Source organism: Geospiza fortis, unplaced genomic scaffold (assembly GCF_000277835.1).
Source record: "Geospiza fortis unplaced genomic scaffold, GeoFor_1.0 scaffold408, whole genome shotgun sequence".
Lineage (NCBI taxonomy): Eukaryota > Metazoa > Chordata > Aves > Passeriformes > Thraupidae > Geospiza > Geospiza fortis.
The window spans coordinates 921,457-946,777 of NW_005054330.1; the positions used below are offsets into that span (position 1 = coordinate 921,457).

Here is a 25,321-nt window from a genome sequence, read left to right on the forward strand (position 1 = left end):
TTACAATGGGGACCAGTCCTTGCTGGCTCTCCCCTCAAGCACTGGCTGCACCTAAACTTGCAGTTTAGAGAGAGGCCCATCACCCAGACATCTCCTGCTTGCTGATCCCCACAGCAGTGCTGCATTCTCACCTGTTCAATAGGTTGTTCCTGCTGACCATCCTCAGGAAGCCAGTTGGATCAGTCATTGAGTTCAGCTTGTTATTCATCTCCTCAAACTGCTGGTCCATGATATCCCCAGCTTCACTCTCTGTCTCGCTGCTAGCACAGGCTCTGGGGGGAAACAGTGAGATGAAGGGTCACTGATGCAAGAAGGAGCAACAGCTTGATGACAAATGCTTGGCCAGTCTGAGCAGAAATGTTTTTTAAACAGAAGCTCAACCAAACTAATGCCAAATCTTCCCTGGCTTGCCTTTTGTCAGGCATATAAGACAGTCCCAGCCCCATTTCCTTCCCTTCTGGCATTCCTCAAGGTTTAGTGAGTGGCACATGCAGGTGGGAGTGCAGGACCCTTTCTGTGTACTGCAGGCAGGGATTTCTAAAGCTGCAGCACAACACTGAAAAGCTGAGTCTGCAGGAAACACCAGCTCAACCCTTATCTGCCTAAGAACACGTGTGAGCACATCCTTTCCAAATCTCCACAGCTAACTTCAAGCTCCACATACTTCCTTCACATAGCAGAGGGAGCTGTGCTGCCACTCCTGTTACACAAAGAAGGAAAGCACACAAAGATTTACTCTATCAATGCCACAAGTGCAGCAGCAATATAGAGAAACAGCCCAACAATTCTGAATTCCCAGTCTCCTGACATTAATATCTAAATTTTCTCAGTGCAGTTGGGGTGCTCATGGTGGGCTGGGTTGGGCTCAGTGAGCATTTTGCTTGTGAATCTTTCTCTCTATTTTGTACACTTTTTTTGTTAATGTTGTTGCTGTTACTGTTTGTTTCCTTGTCTCATTGTTTATTTCCAATAAATTGTTCTTATCTCAACCCACGATCTTCACCTTTTGTGCCTCCAATTCTCTTCTCCAGCCACCAGGAGGGAGAGAGGGGGAGGAAGCAAGCAAGCAGTACTGGGATTTGGAGAGCCTCAGTGGGAGAACCAAACTGGGGAGTACCATTCCTAAACCACAACAATGGCACATCACAAACCTTGGAATTTGTTCACTTAAGATAAGGATGCTACCTGATGAAGCCTCCTTGCATCCCATTTCTGCTTCTTTTTTGGGTTCCTGACAGCTTGAAGCCTCTCCTCAAGGGCATGTTTCCCAACAAAGAGCACAGGAATTAAATGAACACACAACCTGTACTTGTGCAGGCAACCAGAGCTGTATCTCTGCTGCTGTATGGATCATGGATCTCTTGTGAGTGAATTTCCTGGTCAATATGATTTACAGCCTGGTAAGCCCTGACAAAAGCCAATCACTTCATGAACATTGAAATGGGGACAGCTGAACCACAGACGGGGGATTAAAAAAAAAACAACATAAGGGGAAAAAAGGAAGAAGAAAATGTTGTCAACAGCTTCTCCCTGCACATTTTTCCTCCAGTTGAGGCATGTTCAGCTCTGAGTCCTGGCACAGTTTGGAGTAATACTCACAGCTCCTTAAAGAGGCAAAAATCTTGAGTTCATGAACCCAAGAGAGCAGGTCACATGCTCCCCCTAAAGAGAGTGGAGTCTGTTCTGACACAAGTTCAAGCAGATTTTAAAATCCCTTACACTTCTTTTTTTTTGTTTTTTGCAAGAATTACTTTGAGGATTAATTAGACCAGCTGAAAAGAAGCCTTTCTAGCAGAACCTGAAGGCTGCAGTGTGGAACTGAACATCCTGTGCATCCCTTCCCCTCCACAAAGTGTGAAGCCATGCTCTGGAGACTCAGCACTACCTCTGGCCCTGCCCACAGCAGTGTGGACACACAAACTCTTCAACCTGAACCCCAGAGCACTCCAGCAAGCCAGGACTGAGCAGTCAAGCTCCTTCACATGTGCTGTGCAGATTCACACCCTGCTGCTGGGCAGAGCCTGGGGCTGGGACTGAGGCTGGCAGCTTCTGCTGGGGGGCTCTGGAATCAGCAGGGCTGAGGGGAAGCACTCGAACCACACAGGGAAGAGGTTTCAAAGTAGCAAGTGATGCTCACCCACATGGAACAGCCAAGATTTGTTTGCTCGATTCCCTGCACGTGATTTTGACACGGGGAAAGAACGTCTGCCTATCATTGTACCACACTGGTCCAAGGATCTTGGAGACAAGCATTAAACCCAGAATCCTTAACCAAAAACATACCCCTACCACTACCACAAGGTGAGGAAGAAGCTGACATCCCAGCACATTAAAAACTCATCGCAGAACCTGAAGACTGAAGGACTGCCTTTGCCAGGAGGAGACTCTGTGGTGACAAACAGTTAAGGAAACTAAAAACTGCATCTGCAAAACTGCTGCATGAGGCCCAACTGCAGATTTCAGCTATGGATGTTGTGTATCTGCATGTCTGTAGGGTAAGACTCAACAATCAACATGTGGGTTCTAAATTATTCACTCAGCTATAGCCACAAGCCACATTGGGGGGGTGGTTAAAATTTCTATGGTATTTGCAGTTTTTCAAAGCAAATCGTTGAAAGAGAATTAATTACACTGGAAACTAAGCAGGATGAAATCTGCCCATATGCAGTCAGACATGGCACCTGCCTCCTCATCCAGTCTACAGACTCACCACACAGCCTGTGGGTTTGGATCTTATTTGCATGTGCATGGAGTTGTTTAGCAGGAAAATAATCATGGTTACAAAAACAAAGCCTTTTTTTGTTGTTGCTGCACTGAAAATTTGCCCCTTCTCTGACTCTCAGCTCTCAGACTTCTCAGCCAATTAGCTCATCCCAAAAAATATAAATTCAGGTGGGAGAGCAGGATGTTAAGACTCCCTGGCCCCAACTCACCTGGTGTAGTAGGAATCCACCCCCAGAGCCTCCCTCACGCTGGAGATGTGCTGTTCCAGTGCTGAGTTTGTCAGTGTCTGCAGGGCCACACTGTTGGCTTCATGGAAGTCCCCAGCATTTTCTGTCAGGCTGTCACCCAGATAATACTCATGGAATTTCAGAATTCCTGCAAGGCACCAGAATCAGGAGTTATTTCTGCAAGGCTACAACAGTGCTGCCAGCAGCTGTCTAAGAAGATGGCACAGCCCCAAGCATTTGGCATTTCCAGCAAATCTGGGGCAAAGTGTTCTATGCCAGGTCTCCACTGAACTTCTCCAGCATTTCCAGCCTTGTTTTTAAAATCTGGGTTTGTACTTTGCAGATAATGGCTCAAAGGCACAAAGGCAGAGGAGAGCTTTTACGAGATGCTCAGAATGCCTTTGCTATTGCAGCACTCATATAAATTATAAACCAGATCTTCCATACAAGCCCCTACTAGAGTAATTCACATTTCAATTGATGCACATAAAAAATACCTATTAATAGCCTCTGAGAAAATTAACTGAACACACAAGGCTGAACAAGAGTGTTGTTACTACAGCAGAATCTCCTCACATCACACACAGTGATTTCACTCTATAAAAGGAAAGAAGATGGATTAAAGCACAGTGAATTATTAAAAGATAGCATTTCACAATGGGTAAACCAGATAAAGGCCAGTTCCTGTTTTGCTGAGAATTCCACTGCAACTGCAGATAAAACCTTCCTGCTTTCAGACTGGTCTATTCTTCCTGAGACAATTAATTCTGCAGCCTGTGATCAACAGTAAAAGGCTGCTCTGGGTGCCTTAGCAGCATCAATTATTACACACAGTCAGAGAAGAGCAGAGGAACAAAGAATAAAGCAACTCCTTCTGCAGTCACAGCAGCAAACACAGCAACAGCCAAGAGGTCCTGAGGGTTCCACATCAGTGGGACAATGAGGACCCTGGGCTGCCACTGAAGCTGCTCCCTCTGTCAGTGAACAAGAACAGGTCACCATGGCTGCACCAGAGTCACTACTGAAGGGCTCCCAACAAAGTTTCTTGAGCAAAACACCACAGCCTGTACCCTTCCCATCACCTGACAGAACCTTCAAAGAGGCAGCCACAAACCATGGACTCAAACACTGCTTTTCTCCAAGACTCACTTTGGGCAAGGAGGACATTGATTATAATGCTCAGTGGCAAATCCTACAATTGATCTATGTAATTTTAATAAGCTCAGCCTGATAGTGATACTATAGAATTATTGGCATTTTATTGTGGAAACTACAGCCCTGAAGAGCCAATTAGTGACTGGATGCAGAGCTGGACAATCCCATCTTACACTCAGACATTGCAAAATGCTCCCAAAAAGTGTTTCTTCCAACCACTGACATCCCATCTAAATCAGGCATGTGTGAGTGCTTCCTTCCCTTTCTGAAGCATTTTTCATGCAGTCTAAATAGTGCTTTTTATCTCTCCAGCTTTGTCATGATGAAGGGCTGCAATTATTAAATTATATCCAGAAAGAACTTGTTAAAATTTACAGTCATCACTTTATTAGATAATGAATAACAGCTGTCTGCAAAAAGCAATCCTCTTCAAATTAATCCTCCTTGCTCCTCTGTGATAAGTGTTTCCACATTCATGTGAGGATCAGGCAGTTCAATGGCATATCAGGAAGTGGGGATGCCCTTCTGTTTTCTGCAATTCACTTCAGTGAATAAACCTCAAAAGCTTTTGGAAGAATAAAGCACAGAACTATAATTAAAGTAGGGACTCTTATGCAGAGAAGATTCTCATAGAGCCAACATACTTGGAATTTCATTACTCTTCTGTTCTGCCCTGTGGGAAATATAGACAGATTGGAGGTTGAAAAATGAAAATATTAAACATTTCCATCTCCAGGTGAACATCAAAGTCCTGAATAAGCACTTCTGAGTCATTACTGCTGTGGCTATGCCGTAGCTTTTAGTCTATTCAGCTTTAAGGTACTAGATGGAAATGATTCCCTCCTACATTCACTTTGGTCCCAAATTCATTCCTGTTGTCCCTGTTCCCAGGCTCTTGTGTCCAAAAAGGAGCTCACCTGCCCCAGGAGCCAGCAGCCAGCTGTACAGATAACCTGCAGCCAGTGAGTAGTAGAGAACAAGTCCCCTCTGGCCATTCACAGTCTCCAGGACCTGGTCAAGGGTCACAGGAGAGTAGGGATCTGAGTCCTGCTGCCCAGTCTGACGTTCCACAAGCAGGTCAGCAAAAGCTCTCGTTCGTCCTCTCTCTGCTACTGCCAGTGCCTCATCATGGTGACCTGAAAAGACAAAGCCATCTCTCACACCTGACACGAGTGTGGTCTGCAGTGCCACGTTCATGGAACAGGGACAGTTGCTACCCCAATCCCAACCTGGGGAAGCAGTGCCACTTATTTCCCAAAAGAGCAGTCTCTGCACTGGAACACAGTCTCACAGAATATATTTGCTGCAGGCAATAACACAACAAGCCACAGAAAGACAAATCAATGGAGGAAGCAAAGAAGAGAAACCAAAGGTTCCCCATACTCAAAGAGAGAAACCCATCTTGCTGTGCTGAACAGAAATGCTGTGTTGTATTGGACAGCTGTGGAGCAAAGGACACGTCAGGAACTGCCACCCCACAAATCCAGCTGAACTCCTGGCATGAGCCCGGAGCTCAGCCTCAGCACCTGAATGCATCTCTTACCCAGGCTGACAAGAACTCGCTGCAGGGCCTGATAGGAGGATGTCTGCAGGTCAAAGAGGGACAGCTTGTAATCAGTGCTCAGCTGCACCTCGTGGCGGATGGTTTCAAACAGCGCGGAGGCACGGTACAGCTGGGAGGGAAAACAGCCACAGTCACCTCCTCATGGACAGCACAGCACTGCCAGGGCCAGCAGCCATCCCCTCAGGATGGGGAGCTCGGCCTCACAGCCTCCCTGGGACACACCACACATTTTCTTCCCAGAGAACAGGAAGCACACGGGGCAGGCCATGGCGTACCTGGTGCTGGGACTCCTCCAGGTTCCCACTCGCCCAGAGGGAGAGGCCGAGGCCGTGACGGATTTTGGCTTCATCTTCTCTGCGACCCAGCTGCTCTGCCAGCCTCAGTCCTGGAAAGGAGTCAGAGTGAGAGAGTGCCAGGGGGTCCCAGGGCAGGCAGAGACAGCTGTGGAGCTGCCAGCACTGGGACAGAAAGTGGGGCAGCACCAGTGGTAGGGTGGTGAGCAGGGCAGGGACAGCACCAGGATGACCAGTGGGGCAGCACCAGTGGTGGGGTGGTGAGCAGGGCAGGGACAGCACCAGGATGACCAGTGGGGCAGCACCAGTGGTAGGCAGCTGCTGCCGGCCCTCACATCAGCACCAGCATGAGAGGTGACAGACACTTCCAGGGACTGAGCCCTCCCTAAGTGAGGTTAAGGCACACTCAGTAAGCCCCTATCAGAAAGTTCAACTTTTAAACCCTAAAAGCCACACAGACAAATAGAATCACACTGAGCTGTCAAACACTGCCAGAAAAGACACCTCTTGCCACATTCCTGGCTTGTTTCCCATCAGCTCTCCCCAGCCCTCTGGGAGGCTCTGCATGGTTTATGTGCTGAGCAGAGGGCAGAGGCTGGCCTGAACGACCTGGAGCTCACTTCACTTCCAGCAGCACTTTCTGCGCCGTCCCCGCTTCCACACACTCCAAACCTCTGCCTTGGTGGACCCTGCTGACAACAGGGACACCTCCTCTGAGGCACCCTGGGTTTCCCCCAGCCTGGGGAGCAGGGCCCTGGCTGTCACCACGCAGCTCAGCAGCAGCTAGCATTCCCAGGCTATGCAGGAATTCCTGCAGCACACCAGGAGAAGGAGCTGTGTTTCATTTCTCCCCTTCCAACAGCATACTGGAATCATGCCAAGGTCAGTTTCATGAAAACCAAACTAACTGATGTAATACATCCTTCGGCCTCCAGCTTCATACACTCCAGCTACATTGCACATCTGCTGCATCAGAGCCCACAGTCTGATCAGCTGCTGCCTGCATGCTGCACCCCGTTGCAGCTCCCAGGCCAGCACTGACCCAGCACTCAGCAGTGGCAAACAGCTCCTGGACACCTCAGGCTGAATTTCTCTCACCTCTCTATCAATAGCACTTGTTTTCATTCAGACTTTAGGGGAACTCATCCACTTGTCTCACTCTTAGGTGAACATGTTAGAAGAGCAAGGCATAAATCTCTCCTAACAGACCTCTCAGGATCGGAGAGATTCATCATAATCCTCTGTGATTTTCCCAGAGCCAGATCCTGGTATGCAATGCCATTTATAGAGGAGGTTTACACCTTCAGGCACAAATGAGCTTTACAGAGAGACTCTGCTAGCTACAGTCTAGATTAATGCTCTGAGGCACCTAAGATGCCCTGAGGAAGGCACAGATCATGCTTTGTCCAGAGGACACCAAGGCTCCAACTTGTGAGATGGCACACTGGCCATAACAGCTCCATAGACAGCTATTCACAGATGCTCAGCAGTAGCTGTGGATGTCTGCAAGAGCTTCTGCACTTGTGTTTATTTCCAGAAGTGATCAAAGGCCACGGTCAAACACATCCTTTCTGAGCCATGTTTACAGTACCTCACCTCTCCCTGTCTTCAGGTCTCCCTTCCACCCTTCTGACCCTACATGCTCTGTTATGCAACTCATCCTCTTACCTTCCTGCAGGTACATCACAGCCTGAGAGTAGTTCTGTAAAGCATGATGAGTCCTCCCCAGGCTGCTGTAGGACACAGTTTTGGCCACGAGGTCGTTCATCTGCGCCGCGATGCTGAGGTGCTGCTCCTGATACACCACAGCCCTCTCGTAGGTGCCCAGGGACTCGTAGGTAAGGCCCAGGTTGCCGTAGGCACGGCCCTGCCCCGCGGGGTTCTTGGTCTCCTCGGCGATCTGCAGGTCCAGCTGGTGGTACTGCAGGGCTGTCTCGTACTCGCCCATCTGCTGGTACACCCCGCCCAGGCCGCAGGCGGCGTCGCTCTCCAGGGCTCGGTCCTTCATCTCCCGGGCGATGTTCAGCTGCCTCTCCAGGCACGAGATGGCTTGCTCGTAGTTGCCCAGCTGGCTGTGCAGGCTCCCCAGCTCCCCGTAAGCCTGGGCTTTGTTAAATGCCTCCCCCAGCTCGTGTGCCACTACAAGCCTCTTCTCAAAGCACACCAGAGCCTGCTGTAAACTTCCCATGGCCCTACAAGGGAAGAAAACAGCAGGGTTTATTTTGCCAGTATTTCCTTGAGAGAAGGTGTTTTGCCATTTCCCCTCGAGGCCAGGGGCTTTCCCCCAGTAGACATCCCCAGCACTTTTGAATCAACCTCCTCCTCCTCCTCTCTGGGCAGTGTCATCAGCTTCACAATTTGAGCTGTCAGCAGAGTCCTCAGCATCCACAGGACTCTAACTCACTCCTGAGTCACATCACTCTGTGTGTGAGGCCCTCAAACACACCCCATCAGTACCACACTGCACTGACTGCACTTGTACTTCACTGACACCAGAACACATGTGCGGCTCCTTACCTGTGCCCACTGCCCAAGCCTCGGTAGGCCTTTGCCTGGTCTTGCATACGGTTCAAGCTTTGAGCCACAGACAGGTACTGTTCATAATACTTTATAGCTTCCTCAAAATCTCCCAGAGCCTCGTAACAATCTCCCAGGTTCCCATAGGCTCGGCCCCGATCCAGTACAGATTCATTCCCACTGAGCTGCTGCAGCATGGCCAGCTGCTGCTCAAAGTAGCCAATGGCTTCCTCCATGACATTCATGTTCATCTTGGTAATGCCCATGTTACCGTAGACCTGGGCTTCAATGCTGGGGTCCTTCAACTTCTGCCCCAGCTCCAGCTGCTCTTCATAGCACTTGAAGGCCATGGTGTACTTTCCAAGTGACATGTACACTGCAGCAAGGTGACCATGTGCTCTGCATTCACCTGACATATCCCCCAGCTCCTGGTACACCTCCAGCTCCTGCGTGTGGTAACCCAAAGCCTTGTCACATTTCTGCACCATCCTGTATGCAGAGCCCAGGGCTGCATAGGCATTGGCTTCCAGTCTCCTGTCTTTAACGTGATGGGCTAAGCTCAACTGTTGCTCATAAAATTTTATTGCACCATGTACATCTTTTTTACAGACAAAAATATCCCCCAAGTTCCCCAGAGCTCGGAATTTGGCCTGGGAATTGTTCAGAGACTGTGCCAGGGACAGCAGGTACTTTTGACACTCCTCGGCTTTGTTGAAGTCCATCAAGGCTTTGAAGGCCAAGCCCAGGTTGCAATAGGCTTTGGCTTGGCTCAGCTTGTCATGAAGATCCTTGGCTAAGGCAAGATCCTGCTCGTAGTACTTAACAGCTTCCTCATAGTTCCCGAGGCAATAATGGGCATAGCCAAGGTTGTGGCAAACCTTCCCCTCTCCTTCCATGTCCTGCAGCTCTGGGGACAGGCGCAGGTACTGCTCATAGTACGGGGCTGCCTGCACAAACTCTCCTCGTGTGCAGTGGAAGTTGCCCAAATTGCTGAGGGCTCGTGCCTCGCTCTGGATGTCCCGCAGCTCCCGGGCGATGTTGAGATGATTCTGGTAGTGCTGCAGAGCACGGTCATGGGCCCCCAGTGCCTGATAAGCAACTGCCAGGTTGCCGTGTGTGGATGCCTGAGAAGCTCGGTCGTTGACTTCCATGGAGATCTGCAGCTCCTGCCGGTGGTACTTGACGGCCTGGTCGTACATGCCCAGGGCGTTGTAGGCGTTGCCCATGTTGCCGTAGGCCCGGCCCTGGGCCGCGTAATCGCTCAGCTCCTGCGCTATGGACAGGTGTGTCTTGTGCAGCCGCAGCGCCGTGTCGTAGTCACCTTTCATCTGGTGAATGATTCCTGGAAAACAACAGAAACCAGCTCAACAAACACAGGGCCCTGTACTAAACCTCTGCAGCACCCTGCACACCAGGGCTGCCTGCAGCCCAGACCCTTTCCTGCCCTTTGTTCAGCCCTTCTGCCTCCTTGCTTCTAACAGGGAAAGCCCAGGGAAGGTTTAGGTTTCATGTTATACAAAAGCACCCATTCACCACAACAACCAGACACAGCCCTATAAAATCACTGTTTATTTCCAGAAGTGATACCTGGTAGCTCCAGAGCTCAGACTCAACACATTCAGTGAGACAGCACTTGCAGATGCTTTTCAACTTCAGTTGAATCATCTTGTATTTGTTATGAGGCATGGGAATGGGAGCTCTGATTCTGCTGATGATACCACCTCCACTTCAATTAAACTCTGTGCTAATAATGCCTGTGGCTACTTTGCAAACACCTGTGAACAAGCCTGGAGGTTTGGGAGCCACTGAAGGAGGCCCTGCAAATGTTTTTTGACATTAATTCCAGAAGCCTCAAGAGAAAATATCTGGCATCTTTGGGCAACATGATGAGCACATGAAAAGAGGTACAGAAGTTCTCTTGGAGCTGGAAAGAGGCAGCACCGAGAGACTTTAAATTATGTTCTATTAATAATGTGAACTGTCTTCTCTTCATCATAGTGGGAACCCTTAAAACTGCAGAGGCTGGAAAGCCTGGTCTCCACATGGAGCCCGAGTGTTTGGAAATACCAGATGCTTTGCAAAGCTTTGCAAAGGTTGAGAACCTGAGACTTCTGGTTAAACTCCACATCTTGTGAAAGGTTGATAGCTTGTGCTTCATCCTCAGTCCATCACCTCCTGCTCACCTCATCCCAGAGTGCAGAGTATCTCCCTGCAGAACACTGCAGCAGCTGGGCTCTGTTACACTCCATGTCTGCCCTGCTTAACACTGGATCACACACTTAAGGGTGCTTTCCATCTGCATTAGGGAAATGCAACAGAAAATGTCTGTTGCTTCAGCAGAGAGGCCAACTCTGACATTCTGGCCTAGAAACACACATTTAGATACAGTTTTTTGCCTGTCAGCAGGGTTATTTTGATGAGGTTTTGTTTTGCATGTGGATTAGATGAAAGAGACAATTAAAACTTGACTTTTTGATTGGTACTGGATGCATTTGAAACAACAATAATAGAGTGTCTCAACAAGAACTGCATGTTCCCTTTCTCCAGTATAACTTAACTCTGACAGAGAAGACAAAAAATACAGCCAAATAACAGCTGAAACGTGAGACCCCGCGCTCAGAGAACTATTCTAACACAAAGTGTGGAGTGGCTGAGTCAGCATACCAACTCAAAGTTATATTTAGGCTAAAATCCAACACTGAGAAACATTCTCTGCTGCAGCAGTCCATCTCTCACATCTCTGGCTCTCCCCAGGACTGCAGCCACAGGGTCCCCAAGACAAGGTCCCACACTGGAAAAGAGATGAGGAATGCGGTTTGTGCTTTGCTGCTCATGCAAGGCCTCCTCTCCCAGCCCTCCTGCCTGCTGGGTGCTGTCACATTAACAGAAACCTTGCTCATGCTCACTGCTCTCTCATGCTAAGCTGCCCACAAGCATTTTTGCATCACAAACCTATTTTGCCCCACGGATCCGCCTCAATTTGTGTAAAGGAGGAGATTTGCAACACTAATTAAAAAGCTGTGATTGTTTTGTTTTCTGCAGTTCCCCTTATCTTCTTCATTCAGCTCCTGAAGATTCAGCTACTAAGAGAAATTAAGTAATTCATCAAGCTCTTTTCAATTACCTGCTGTTGATAACATCAGAGTACAATTAGCATCTACAAATGAACCAAGTGCCAACTGCCAAGCAGAAACAGGAGCTGATTTACAGCGTGGGGCAGCCTGCAAGGGCTGAGATTCAGAGGCTGCCAACAAACACTTATTTTGATATCCCAGCACCAGCCCTGCTTTGCTGCTCCCAGCCAACTGAGAACACATCCCAAATAACAGCTGGAACACTGGCAGCACAACTGCCACAGCCATGGCAGAGATGGAAATGCATCCTTGGTAATTCCCACATCTGGTGCTGTGAGGCAGCAGGAGAAACAGGCTTCACTTGAATGGAACTCAGTCTCTCCCAGCCTGCCAGCAGCATGCCAATGCTGCTCCTTAGGAGAATGCAAGACTCCTACACCCTAGTATTTCAATGAGTATATTTGGAAAACAAACTTAGTTAAGATTTGATCCACATGTCTCTCAACTTACAAGGCAGCAGTATATCGACAGATCCTGCTGACAAGCCCCTAAAGAAATGGCTGGGTAACAAGCCACATCACTTCTTGCATTAGTGCAAGAATTACATTTATTCCTAACTCCTGAAGAGCTCCTCAAATGCATTTTATCTTTTCATTTCCCTTTTGCTGTGAGTTTGTGCTTTCTAGTGTTTTTCTAAGGAATTTAATAATTGTACACGGAATACAGTACAGCAGCACACAATCTGCCAAGGGCCTGTTTAATTCATTAAGGCAGCCTGGTGAAACTGGGGTGACTAAGAAGACAGCACACAGCAGATCTTGGCCATCCTAGCAGCAGCTCTGATAGTCTCAGCATCCCATGACAAATTCTGTTCCATGTCAGGACCTTACCTAGATTGGAGGAGGCTCTGCCTTCAGCAGCTCGGTCCTGCAGGCTCTCAGCAATGTTCAACTGTTCTTCATGGTACTGCTTAGCCCTCTCCAGGTCTTGCATACATCGAGCTGCATGGCCCAGGCCAGCATAAGCTCTCATCTCAATGGCCTTCTCAGCCAGCTCCTGGGCCAACTCCAGCACGTAGTTGTGGTAGGACATGGCTTTGTCGAAGTTCCTGCGGTAGTGGTAAGCACTGCCCAGGTTGCTGTAGGCTCGAGCTTCCTCCCGCTTGTTGCCCAGCTCCTTGGCAATCTTCAGGTGCTGCTCGTGGCACTGCACTGCGTTTTCAAAGTCCCCCATGGCAATGTACACTGCTCCCATGTTGCCCAGCTCCCGTGCCTCAGAGAGCTCATCCTTGGACTGCTTGGCAAGGAGCACACACTGCTTGTGGCTGGCCAGGGCGTTGGGGTAGTCCCCGATGGCTGTGTACACATGGCCCAGGCTGCTCAGAGCTGAGGATGCTGCCTGCAGGGGGCAAGGGAGACTATGTAAGTACAAGTATTCATGGCAAAGAGTCAGATGGCTCAGTCCTAGAAATCAAAACCATGAGAGGCCATTCTGGTGAAAGAATGTGACTACCAACTGGAAAATCTGCTCTCTGCAGCTCTAAACTGCTTGGGGCAGCTTCTGTGGAGGTAGCAGGAAGGGATGGGGTTGACTCAGGAGGACATGGGTTGGACTACCTCTTTGATGTGTGCAGTGTGTATTTGTACCTGGCAGAGGGGAAGAACAGCACTGAAAAGATGCAGAGACTACTGAGGAGACAGAGAGAGTGACTGCTGTAGTTACCAACATTCTTCTATACCTCTGCTTCACCAAGCACACCATGCTCCAAAGAGCACAGCTCTTACTGTGCAGCATCAGGGTCCTGAACCTCACACAACCCTGGGAATGCAGCAAAGACAAAGACAACAGCATTTCAGTAGCTGGAGCCCCTGTCCCTTAGGTACATCTTACCTAAATACAGTGCTGTGAAAACCCAAGTTCCTACCACCAAGAAACAGCTGTATTTAATAAGAGAAATTATCTGAGAATCAGATTCTTTTGCCCCCTGCATCTCCCAGGATGCAGACCTGCCTTCCACCTGGCAGAGCCAGAGCTCCCAACCAGTCAGCAGGGCAAGGAGCCAAGGGCAGGGATGTGCTCCTCACACACTGCTGCCTCAGCAAGGCTGCTCACTCCAGCGTGCTGACCCCGACTCCTCTGCAGTTCCTGCGTGTGCATTTCCTTGCTACCCAGCTGTGACCCAGTTCCAAACCTCCCAAAAGGAGCTGCCAGGGTGAGGGCAGCAGCTGGCCAAGGGCTGCCACTCATGGCTCTTGGGCAGTCCTGGCAGTGGCCCCAGCCCCTCCTCAGTGCAGCCAGAGCAGAGCAGCTGGTGTGGCCACAGGCAGAGCTGGGACTGGGTCCTGCTCCATGCTGGTCACACTGGCTGCAGAACTGGGGTGGTCTGGCCCTGGACAGGCTCTTCAGCAGCACAGTGACATAAATTCTTGGCTGACAATGTGAGGGAGAGTTCTTAGAGAGTTTGAGGGGGCCTGTTTGGAGGCTGCTACAAAACCAACACAAAAATTATTGCTCTGAATTGGACTCCATTTTTACACAAATCTTCATGAAGCTTAATATATACAGAGTGTTGAGTCACTTGCAAACTAAGTAGGGAAGAAAAGGGAAAAAACCAGATACATGCAGCCATCTTCCACAGGCCCAGACTGAAGTGGGGCCCATTACAGTCCTCAAGATGCATCAGAGCTCCCTTCATCCTGATAGGAAGCATCGTGCCCACTGCTGTGGAATAAAGCAGCAGCAACCCCTGGGCCAAGAAAAGCCCAGTACAATGCTGTGAGAACTGATCCAGCCTGGAAGTTCAGAAATTCTGCAAGACTGGCCACCACCAGCAACAGAAATTCTGTTATTGCTGGGAAGAGAATAGAAATGTCTTTCTGGAAAACAAGGAGTCAGTGAAATCTGGTGTCTCCTGGGGCTGCTAAAATAAAAAAAAAGTGGACATCCATGCGTGCAGATCGCTGAAGAGATGAGCTCTGGCCAAGAGCCATCAGGCAGAGACTCAGATGATGTTAATGGGCTATGGCTGGGGAAAAGAGGCATAAATGGAAAGCAGCAGATCTCAGATTGTGTGTGCACAAGAGAAACTTGACAGAAGCAGGGACTGCGCATCCCGCACATGGGAAGAAATCTTTAGGATGTCTCCTAGAATGGGAAGCAGATGATAGGAATTGAAATTTGTGAGGCTGGAAATGTTTATTCTTAGGGCTCCTAATCCCTTAGCCCAAGAGCATGCCCAGGCTCACATTAAAGACCTAGAATGAAGGGTACAAGCTTGGCAACCATTCTCAGAGCATGCAAAAACACTTGGCTGACATGCTTGAGTGCCCAGGGCTGGATTATCTAAACCAGGATGTGGCAGGAGGACTAGTGAAGCAGAAAAGAAAAGCTGAAAGAGACAAAAAGAGAAATAGAAAATAAAGGGTGAAGAACTGATGAAAAATAGCACAACTTGATTACAAAGCTGGGGCTGTTTTGTTTTTTTTGTGGCTCACCCAGACACACAGACAAGGCAGGAAGGCCACCTCTACCCTCTGATGTGTCCTCCATTCCAATGGCCCTCACATTTTATTCTGCACCAGCTTCCACTGTTACCTGACCTGAGAACAGCCCTTCTCAATCCTCTGGGAGTCAGCATGAGGACAGCCTGTGGCACTCCTGGCTTCCCCAGGCTGGGGCTGATTGTGCAGCAGCAATCCTCCAGCAAGATACCCGTCAGTGCTCTATGTGCTCTGGGGGCAGTAAGGGCTGCTTGCCCTTACAGCAGTGTTTAGGAACAATTTGGTGATAACATCTGCTGGGTGACTCCAGTGACTCACTTCAAGGGATTAGGAATATATGTAATATGAATTTATCCAGAAGATAAATTCATGACTGTGTATTTAATAAAATCCTCCACATTACAGGATCCACTGGGAAGCCCAAGTGGCTCAGCCCCAAGAGGGATGGGGTGTTCCCTCCTCACTGCAGGGAGAGCACACAGCTGCCACATGGCAAACAGACTCCATCTCTGCTAGCACACACCTCTGCTTGGTAGCAGGGTGATGTGAGACTGCAGCTCCATACCACAGGGGGCTTGCAACAGCAAACAAAGAAAATCAATGTTTTATGTATCTGACAAAGACAAATTTTACAGTGGGGGTTGCTTACACCTCCAATTAAGCAATTTATCACTTTAATAGAAAGCAGATTCTTCTGCCATTGAGCTGAGGCACAGAAGGGAGTTTTAAAAAAGGTTCCTAAGTGCTCTCTTTCTCTCAGAAGAAACAGCCAGCTCAGGTTTTTCAGCTGAGGAAGGTAGAGTCTGATGTTAAGCAGATGTGCATCACAGAATGGCACCCAGCAATTCAGAGATGCATTCCTTAGGTATTTCACCCTTGCTGGAGAATGGTCATTTCCCAATCATGTTACATTTAAACAAAGCCTTCACCTGAGTGCACAGCCTGCTTAAATAAGAACACACTATAATCATCCTGAAATGGACAAGGTAATGGAAAATGTTCTGCCTGCTATCTCACTGTAAGGTACCCTTAATCCCTGAACACAGACATTAATTAAGACTGATCAGAGATGGAGCATCCCTGTTTCATGCTGCTTCTTTTAACTTCCCTTCTCCCTCTGGGCACAGAGTAACAGCAGCTTGATCCTACAGATGTAGTGGAACTGTATGCAGCAGATTACCATGCACATCCATCCCAGCTGTACTGGGGGCAGGCAGCAGCACTCCTGAAAGCCAGTGCACCTCCTCATCTGCCCCCCACCACCCCTTCACCTGCATGCCCTTGCTCCTGAATGCAAGCAAAGCTGTGCTGGTTCACTGAGAGTGCTCTGGGGGTACTGAGGGGAGCAGATTGTTCCAGAACAGACACGCACACAGAGCTCTGAAAGCACAGGCTGAGTGCTGTGGGTGTCACCACACTCAGTAAAACCTCACTGTGCCCTACACTGCTGGAACTGCTCCAGGTAGGAAGGGCTCAGGATAACTGACACCAGGGACAGATCCCAGCTCCTTCTCTGCACGAGCTGTTTGTTTTACAGGTAAGAACCAAGGAACTGCTGTGTACACAGACAGGTCAGCACTGTGATGGGGGTACTTCCAGGACCTGCTAAAATGATAATTTGCTGTAAATTGCACTTTATCTCCACTTCTATTAAGCCCCTTCATAATTTCCTCAGAATCCACAGGTATGCCTCAGCCTGGCTTGGACAATACCTGATTTATGCACAAAGACAAGTCTCACATCCAAACAAAGCAGGTGCCCCATCAAAATTAAAACTTGTCTTTCTCTCCTCCCTTCAAGGTGAGGCTGATGTGCCACATCTAGCTTCTTCCTTTGTGTGCCATTCTTTTGAAAATCAGAAAGGAAGCAGCAGGCAATATCCTCCCCTCTTATACATGATCATACACAGAAAGAAGGAATGGATTTGCTTTTAGACAATTATTTCTTGGGGGCAAAATATACTGAAATCAATATCCCTGACAATCAATATCCTTATTTATTTGTAGAAAATCTCAGTCTTTAACAAAGAGCAAACCCCAAAAAAGCCAAAGCCATGGAACAGCAGCACTAATATCTGAAAGCCTGAAAGGAGCTTTGTACCTAGCAAATGAAAGAGAACAACAAGGAATTAATGACACAATAGAAAGACTCAAAATACACGGCATAAAGAGATGGTCCTGGCTCCCATTTGATTAATGGGTAAAATTCACAGAGCTGCTGCTCACAACAGAGCCTGCCATGGACTGTGCTGACAATCTGCTCCCAGTCCTCTCTGTTTTCACTTGCTCAGGAAATTGTTCATGTTTCAGAGGACTTCTCATTCTCCCTGTTCCATGGCAAAAGCATCACACAAAGTACATGAATCCAGGCAAAGCTGAGCAGCACTGGGGGCCTGACTGCCAGACCATTCACAGTTGTTCCTCTTCAAGGATAATGCTGACTTTCAGCTGCTCATTTGGAGATCAAAATAATGCTGCTCCATTCCACTGACTCCATCTCCTCCCTTATCATTTAGGAGCAATGTGTCTAGTTCTGCCTAGAACACTTGTAAAAGTAAACCTGAGCTACATCCTTAACAGAGTAATTTTGCAAATAGTTTTGACCAAGTTAGCAGGGTTTTGCTGGAAAGCTGAAGCAACAACTATTTCATTCCAATTTTTAGGAGTAAATCTGCCTGTCACTCGTACTGACCAGGCTGTTCACTGTGGGAACTGGTGCAACACCCCTCACCATGTGGGGCTAGGGACCTGGGGGAGTGGGCTGCCTTTCTGGGTGGGCTCTGCAAAGCAATCACCCAAAATACACCAGCCCAAGAACACTGCAAAGGAGATCTCATCATCAAGCCTACCCATCACCTGGGGTTCAGCTATCTTTACCCCAAGTAGCCCAAATTTGGTCGCTTTCTGGACGTAATCTGAAAGGCTCCTGTGAGCAATCACTTTAGGGAGGAAGGCTGACTTGACATTTTTAGTGGTGATGTAAGTATTCCTCAGTTAAAACCACAAGCTTCTCCATGGTGGTGACCCTGAGGAGTGACTCATACCCTGGTCAAAGTCAGGAAGAAGAAGCCAGCAAGTCACAAAGTTGGATCTAACGAGTTCAGAGCAGGCAAAGAAAATATCAACTCCTACAGCAGCATGCTGACCTGTGCCAACCCTTGCTACCCTTGCTCACAAGCTGGACATCCCCTCACTGCAAACTCAATACAGAGGAGAAAAGCCCTGGCTGAAGTGGATCTCCTGAAAACCCAGAGTGCTGCAGCTGCAGCTCTTGCATGAGTTTTCTGCTTCATTTCTTTTCCTGCAGCCAGGTCCAGGCCTCAGCAGTGTGCTGAGCTTTGCAGACACTGTGAAAGTAAAACCAGAAGACTGCATTTCCTTCAGCTAAAATCCATGTGCTGTGGAGGTCAAATGGGGACATTTAAAGGAGATCCTCAGGAAGTATTACATTTCCCTCTTGAGTCACAAGTCCAAACAAAACAAAGCATATGGCCTTTTAGTGCATTCCCAAATTTCCTGCACCAGTCAGATTTCTCTTCCTTCTGCTTAATCCTATCACTTTTGAACCAGACAAACCTGTATGAATCCTGTCAAGCTGACTCTAAAAAATCTGCTAAAGACAGAAAAAGGCAAAGAATTTATACTCTCAGATATAAATCCAAATGCTCAAGGTCAGGCACTAAGGCTGAATCACATCACTGAACTCATCCTTTGAAGCACACAGGTGAATCAGTCTGAGCTGTAATGCAGCGCTAGTGGACCCACAATTACAAATTAACTCCAAAGGTAAGTGTTCTCCCAGCAGCTGGCACTCAGCCTTCCTCCAGGGTACAAGGCAGTCTGCCCTGGATCCCTAATAAAGCAAGACTGCTGTCTGCACTGAGAGGCTGGAATCATCTCTTCATCACAGCCTGTCTCTGACATCTTAGTCTATGTTTCCAGGCATGACAAACTGCTTTAGCCTGAAGACTCTTTCCAGTTCTCATTTGTAAGGTATTTATATCCTGTCCTCATTTTCCAGATTGTTTGCAAATATAACAAAACAACTGTGGTCATAAGATTTTCAGATTTTTCCTTTCTGAAAAATGTGGCAGCCCCAGGGCCAGACCACCTCTTTGCATGGCTGAGAGCCACACACATCCCACAGGCAGGGACACTGCCATGGGCTCCCTCCTGCTGCAGCTCATGAATGGATGGGATTCGCCACACTCCATCCAAGACTGCTGGTAAGGAGCATATCCTCTATGAGATTTAACTCAGAAGAACAGGAAAAAAAACCCCATTCTGTTGCCCCAAACCAGAATTCATACAAGTTCAGGGAGAAGGCTGAATCCATACAGCCCTGCTGTTGACTGAAGAAGTGACTTTACAGACAAAGCAGAGCTGGAGGGACACCTGGAAAGCATTTCCCCTTCCCCTCAGGAAAGGGCAGAAAACCTTGGCTTTACAGAATTTACAGATTTCATTAGAAAGGAATGATCTATCTTTCCTTCTGCATCTCCTTCTGGAAACAAGAGGGTGAAATCTGATCTTTGATTTGCACAGCCTGAAGCGAGGAGCTGCACTTTACCAAATGTGGGAGCTTTATATTGAGTTTCATTGCTTTGAAGGGGACTGACTGGGAAAAATGACCAAAACTGCAAACCTAAATAACTACTTTGTGAGATGCTCACAAAGTATGTTCAGACAGTTCAGAATGTTCAAATTCCCAACAGAATCCAACCAAGGATTATGTCTGCCCCAGTAACCATACTCAATAATACTCCTCCTCCAAGGATGCCAGTGCTTGGTGACCCCTCTCAGCCATGGCTGCAGGTACATCCAGCTCCATGGCAATGCCCTCGAGCTCCAGGTACATCCAGCCATGGTTCCAGGTACATCCAGCAGTCCCAAGTACATCCATGGCAATGCCCTCTGTAGCAGGAAGCAGAGCACCCAGCTGGATTCTGCAATCTCCTGGGCTGCAAGCCCATGGTTTCTCTTTCCAGTGGCAATTTCTGCATTCTGGTATTTCCCCTGCCACACAAGAACCCTCATAGATATGCCAGAGCAAGGTGACACAGAAAACCCACCAAAGCCTGCTTTATAAACATCTTTCTTCTGTGCTACTTAACTACCCAGTTCTAATTATCATCTTCATCATCCCCACTTCCTGCAAATAGTCAGCCTTTCTGAACAAAATCTGCTGAAGCTGCAAACATGAACTCTGCCTTACATTTGCAATCGTTTTAAAAAGCATCTTGAGACAGCAAAACCTGGCTCATCAAGTTACTGAGCACACCCACCTGCTGCAGAGAATTCCCAGAGCCCCAGATGCTCATGGAGATGTCCAGGGCAGCAGCCAGAGCCTGATACAAAGGATCAGTAATAAGAGGGCACTGAGCCCCAGCAGGTCTGCACCTTTTCCTTCTACAAACAGCTGCTTCCAGAGGGAGGTGGGGGAAATCCCTTCAAAACCAGGCCAGGAATGATTGCTGCAAGCTGTTGGTCACCATGAGTCAACCCAGGGGCAAGACAGTACTGACACAGTCCATCAGTCTGTCCTCTGTAGGAGTGTGCCCATTGTTGACAGAGCGACAAAACTATCCTTTGTCCCTTCAAAAAGGAAAGAAGCCCAGAAGTTTCTCTTCTTGATTAGGTGAAAAAGCCACCCCACTGATAGGCCTAGGAGACTTCACCTCAAACTTAAGGATACCTAATTGGACAGAAGCCAAAAAGTCCCACCTGAGCAATTTACTAGAAAAAGAAGTGAACAAAGAAACTTATTGGTTTTGTGAGGTGTTTTACCAGGAGCAAGGACCTCCTGCACCTAGCTCGGTTTTTCTCTGTTTATTATTTTGCCTTTTATTAAACCTTTTTGTTTCCAACACTGCAACAGAGGCCATCCTGCTGATTTTTATGCCTCCAAGGGCAGCTGAGCTATCTTGGGTGTGTTATAGACCTCTGAGAGCTTATTAGACCTGGCTTGAGGAGGCTCCTATAACAGTCCTCAGCTCTCTGCCCTTCCCTCAGCCACACTGCTGAGAAAAGGGACACCAGAAACTGCTCAGCTGCACCTTTATCCCAGCCCTAGGAGAATTCAGGGCTGCAGACAATCCTCTTTCTCACCCAACCCTTGTGTTCGCTCCTGCATGGTGCAGAGATGCTGCAGGCCAGGGAAAGGCTCAGCTCAGCTCAGAGCATGCCTGCCAGCCAACACAGAGGGGCTGCCAGCGCCCAGTGGCTTTCTGGCAGCAGCATCCTCCCCAAGAGCTCCCTGCTGGCAGCACGAGCACTCATTTCATGATGGTTGGTTTGTGATCCTGCCATGCTGCCCTGCTATTTCTGAACAGCAGGGCTGTAATCGAAGGCGTCTGAGGGCCCAGGAGAGCAGGGAACTATGAGACTGAGAGTTCCTGTGGTGTCCATGGCCTCTGCATGGCAGGATTCAAGCACAGCCTTTGTCAGGGTTTGGACACTGCACCCAAGAAGGAGCTCCACAGCTTTCCCCTTCCTATCTATTTCTGCTTGTCAGCCACCCACAGCTCCAAAACTCAAGTGTTACTTCTCTAAATGAAATGCTCTGGAAGGAACACAGGGCCTTCACAATGGTCATCAAGAAGGGCCACCACAACCTGTCCCAAGAAATCACACATCACTGGCTCTACACTGGCACTCTGGCCTTACAGAATTCCTAATACAAGATAGTTCTGGACACCTGAGGAGCAGCTAGTAATGAAAAGAGACACAGGGGACTAATCTTACAGGCATTGAAAGCTTTCATATTTACATTTTGATTCCATTCTTTCCTCTGATCCTGGCATAGCTCATCAGCTGCATAATCCTTGTCTAAATCACAGTTTGTGATGTGGCATCAACACATCCTACCTACATGAGTTACCTGATGGTTTCCAGGAGATTAGGCTGCCTGCTGTTAAAACCAAAGCAATTAATTCAGAAATAGAGCATAGACATAACACTCAGCACCTGCATCATGGGCTGGTGTAACTGCAGCCCTTAGACCACTCTGAGGAGAAACAGGCTGCAAGCTTCTGCTGCTCATCAGAGCCAGCTTTTGTGACAAGAAAAAGACAACAAGCTAAAATAATGTGATGCAGTCTTCCCTGCTAACATCATCTGCCACTCCTCCTCTGGCACATTCCAGCACCTTGGCTGCTGCTTTGGGGAACCTTTCTTTGTACAACTCCCAGCACTTTCATGAGCACTAAGCAGAGACTGGAAAAAAGAGCAGCAGCCCAAGCTAGCAGAATGGGATTTCCTTGGCACATGAACTGCTGGACAGTAGTGCTGACATTTCAGACACAGAGAGCATGGAAAACATCACAACAACAAGAGGCTGCTGCTGCTCCAGGACAGGGCTGTGACTCTTTATCCATCTTTATCAATCAGCAAGGAAAAAAGACTACATTTCACTCCACTGCAGCCAGGTCTGCTCAGAATGGACCTTCTTGTTCCTGCTCAGTGGCAATGACCCCTGCACAGGCAGCAATTCCTTCCTGCAGGACAGGAGAGGGTGAACTCCAACAGGCTGCAGCTGGCTCTGAGCAAGGAAAAGACAAGACCAGGGCTCCCACCAGCCCAGGAAAGTTTTATTTTCCACCTCTGCACAAATTGTGCGGGCCTTAGTTGGAGCTGGTGCCAAGAGATGCAAAAAGATCAGCTCCTGAGGGGCACACAGGCCCTGAGCAGGGTCCTGCAGCCCCCTGCCCACGTGTTCCCTGTGAGTTCAGATGGGCTGTGAGCACCCTCCTCACTCAGGATGGGATGGGTACACTTTGTACTGCTGCCATGGGGCACACAATGAGTGATGCCCACCCTGCCACCAGTGACATGGCTGAAGTAGGGACAGGACTAGCCACAGAACTAGCTCATTTGAATTTCCTGACCAGCTGCTGAAGCTGGTCAAAAAAATCCATCCCATTCCTTACCTGAGGTGTCTGTTTCATGGTGCCCTTCATAGCACCTCACTAAGAACCAGTCTTCTCCCTCACCTGCACAGACCAAACCCACACTTGTGTTCAATCCCCCAAATTTCCTCTTACAGACACTACAGCTATGCCAAATCCCAGAGACAGCTGCCCCATGCTCTCTCTAGACACAAGTACAGCAAAACAGCTCTGACTTCTCCCCACACTGACTGAAGGAGCAAACAGCCTGCCTGGACACAGAGCCTGTGTTTGTAACAGGAGCTGCACAGACTCCCTGTGCCAAGGAGGAAAAACATGTAAAATCTTGAGTCTCTGTGAGCAGCTGAGATGCTTCCCTGCTCAGCTGACAGCTCCCCTTCTCCAGACCTGCACGGGGGAGGACAGACCTGAATGCTCCAAACAGACCCTCTGCAACCTCCTCCTCCATTTATGGGCAGCACAACACAGCAAACATTTGCTCCAGCAGCCTCAGAACCTGACAGTCCCTCCAAAGACAGCAGTATCCCATACAAAGGAGCACTTTTTACCTTTTCTGCCAATTCTCTGTACAGTCAGGGGTAAAACAATTACCTCATTACAGTCACACACCAAATTCCCTTCTGCTGGAATTCACATCAGCCCTACTGCAACTTTATAACATTTGCATTATAAAAATGTCTGCAAAGGAGGCCAAGAAAAACAGCTTTTTGTTCAGAGGAAGCTCTGTGGTCAAGATGATGTCATCAGAAAGCGCCAAATTAATTTCCTGTGGTTACATCCTACAGGAAATCCAAGAAGCTCAGCTTTCTTGCTAAAGCAAGTAGTCATTTGTTGTCAATAACTGTTAATTATGTGCCCAGATGTGTCATGAACTAAGGACTATTATGATTAGCCCTCATTCCCCGGACTCCCCTCAGTGAGATCTGTTTAAACCAGTGGGCTGAACATCAGGAAAATGCTCCAGCCCCACATCCCAGGCCAGCCTGGGGTTCTGGGGCTGCTGTGCTTTTGCCAGCACATCAACTCTCCAGCTGCTGCCTCCAGGCCCCACAACAGGAGATGAAACCCATGGGGCTCCTCCATGGGGCAAGAAACCCCACAGAAGAGCAGCAGCCACACAGGTAACTCTGTTAGCAGCAACAGGGACCCCGATCAAGAAAACTCCACAAACAATGACAAGTAACAGCTTTTCTGCTCTTCATGAACAGAAACAAGGAAATCAGGAGTGATTCAGGAGGTTTTTCAGCTGGTAAAATAATCAAGAAAATGTCTAGGAAGTCCCTCCCCCAGCCACAGTCCTTCCACAACCTACGGAAAGATGCATTTTTCCAAGGCTTACTTGATATTTAACTTACCAAGTTAGTAAAGCAGTAAAGCATTCAGCAAATTCTAGCAGATTTTTTCCACAACTTGCCAATGGGAAATTGATCTTCCTCCAGCTTTTAGATCTCCCCTAAAACCACTTGTGCTTACATGAATTCTCACCTGCCCTGCTGGAATGCGATCATCAGTCTCCATTTTCCCACTCGCACTAGAGGGGAATCCCTGGAGCAGGGATAGGTTTTGTATCTGTGCACTAAAATATGATTCTGTCCTTACAGTGAACTTTCAGTGGAAATGCCTTGGGACAGCCTCCTCAGCCCATGCAGCCCACTTCCCTGCACTGGCAGGGAGCCCAGCATAACTGAATGGTCAAGGCAAAGCAGATCCTGCACAATTTGTTTTCAGGTTTGCATGGGTTCTTTTTGCTCTCACTGGTGTTCAGATTAAGTGTATTTTATGCAAACACTGGGGACAGGGATCTTGCCCATTTCTTGGCAGGAAAAGGCACAACTTAGGATGCAGCTTAGCAGAGTCCAGGTCAGCAGCACCTGTAACACTGGGAAATGTGCTGAGGACAGAGAGGGCTCAGCTGCAGCAACGTGGTACTGACACTGACCCAGCAGCAGCTCCTACCCCTGGAGCCCAGAGCCTCTGTGCTGTAGGAACGTGGATGGTAAGGGACAGGGAGGCAAAAGGACCTGCTCAGAGCCCAGAGATGGGGGAGGCAAATGGGCAACCCAAGCATCCTGCCCCTCACACTCACATATCATTATCTACTGGTACAGAGACTTTCCTTAACAAAAGGCAAGTGGACACCCAGGAGGAGAAGTCACAGCTTCCAAATTTTGGGGTAAAACAGAGCAGAGAGACAAGGCTTTTTGATCTCTCTGCAAAACCATGCAGTGCAGACTATCAGGTTTGACTGTTTAAAAAGCTTCCTACCTCTCTGTCCTTGAGCTTCATGGCAAGCACCAGCTGATGTCTGTGGTTAGTAAGGGCTTCCCGGTAATTTCCTTTGGAGAAGAATGCAGAGGCAGG

General features: G+C 48.4%; 1 protein-coding gene across 3 annotated transcripts in view; it reads right to left on the bottom strand.

Annotated features, from left to right (window-relative positions):
- The window catches only part of TTC28 (tetratricopeptide repeat domain 28), a 102,616-nt gene that overhangs the window by 19,109 nt on the left and 58,186 nt on the right, over positions 1-25,321 (bottom strand). For 2 of the 3 annotated variants that reach the window (XM_031057417.1, XM_031057416.1), the window contains exons 4-12: positions 25,226-25,246; positions 12,445-12,952; positions 8,481-9,822; positions 7,632-8,155; positions 5,946-6,055; positions 5,650-5,779; positions 5,024-5,242; positions 2,934-3,099; positions 132-272 (exon numbers count right to left, since the gene is read on the bottom strand). In XM_031057417.1, the coding sequence (XP_030913277.1) occupies positions 132-272; positions 2,934-3,099; positions 5,024-5,242; positions 5,650-5,779; positions 5,946-6,055; positions 7,632-8,155; positions 8,481-9,822; positions 12,445-12,952; positions 25,226-25,246 (3,161 nt within the window). Of the gene's footprint in view, positions 1-131; positions 273-2,933; positions 3,100-5,023; positions 5,243-5,649; positions 5,780-5,945; positions 6,056-7,631; positions 8,156-8,480; positions 9,823-12,444; positions 12,953-25,225; positions 25,320-25,321 lie in introns of all 3 variants that reach the window. The other variant, XM_031057418.1, reaches the window with a different exon arrangement.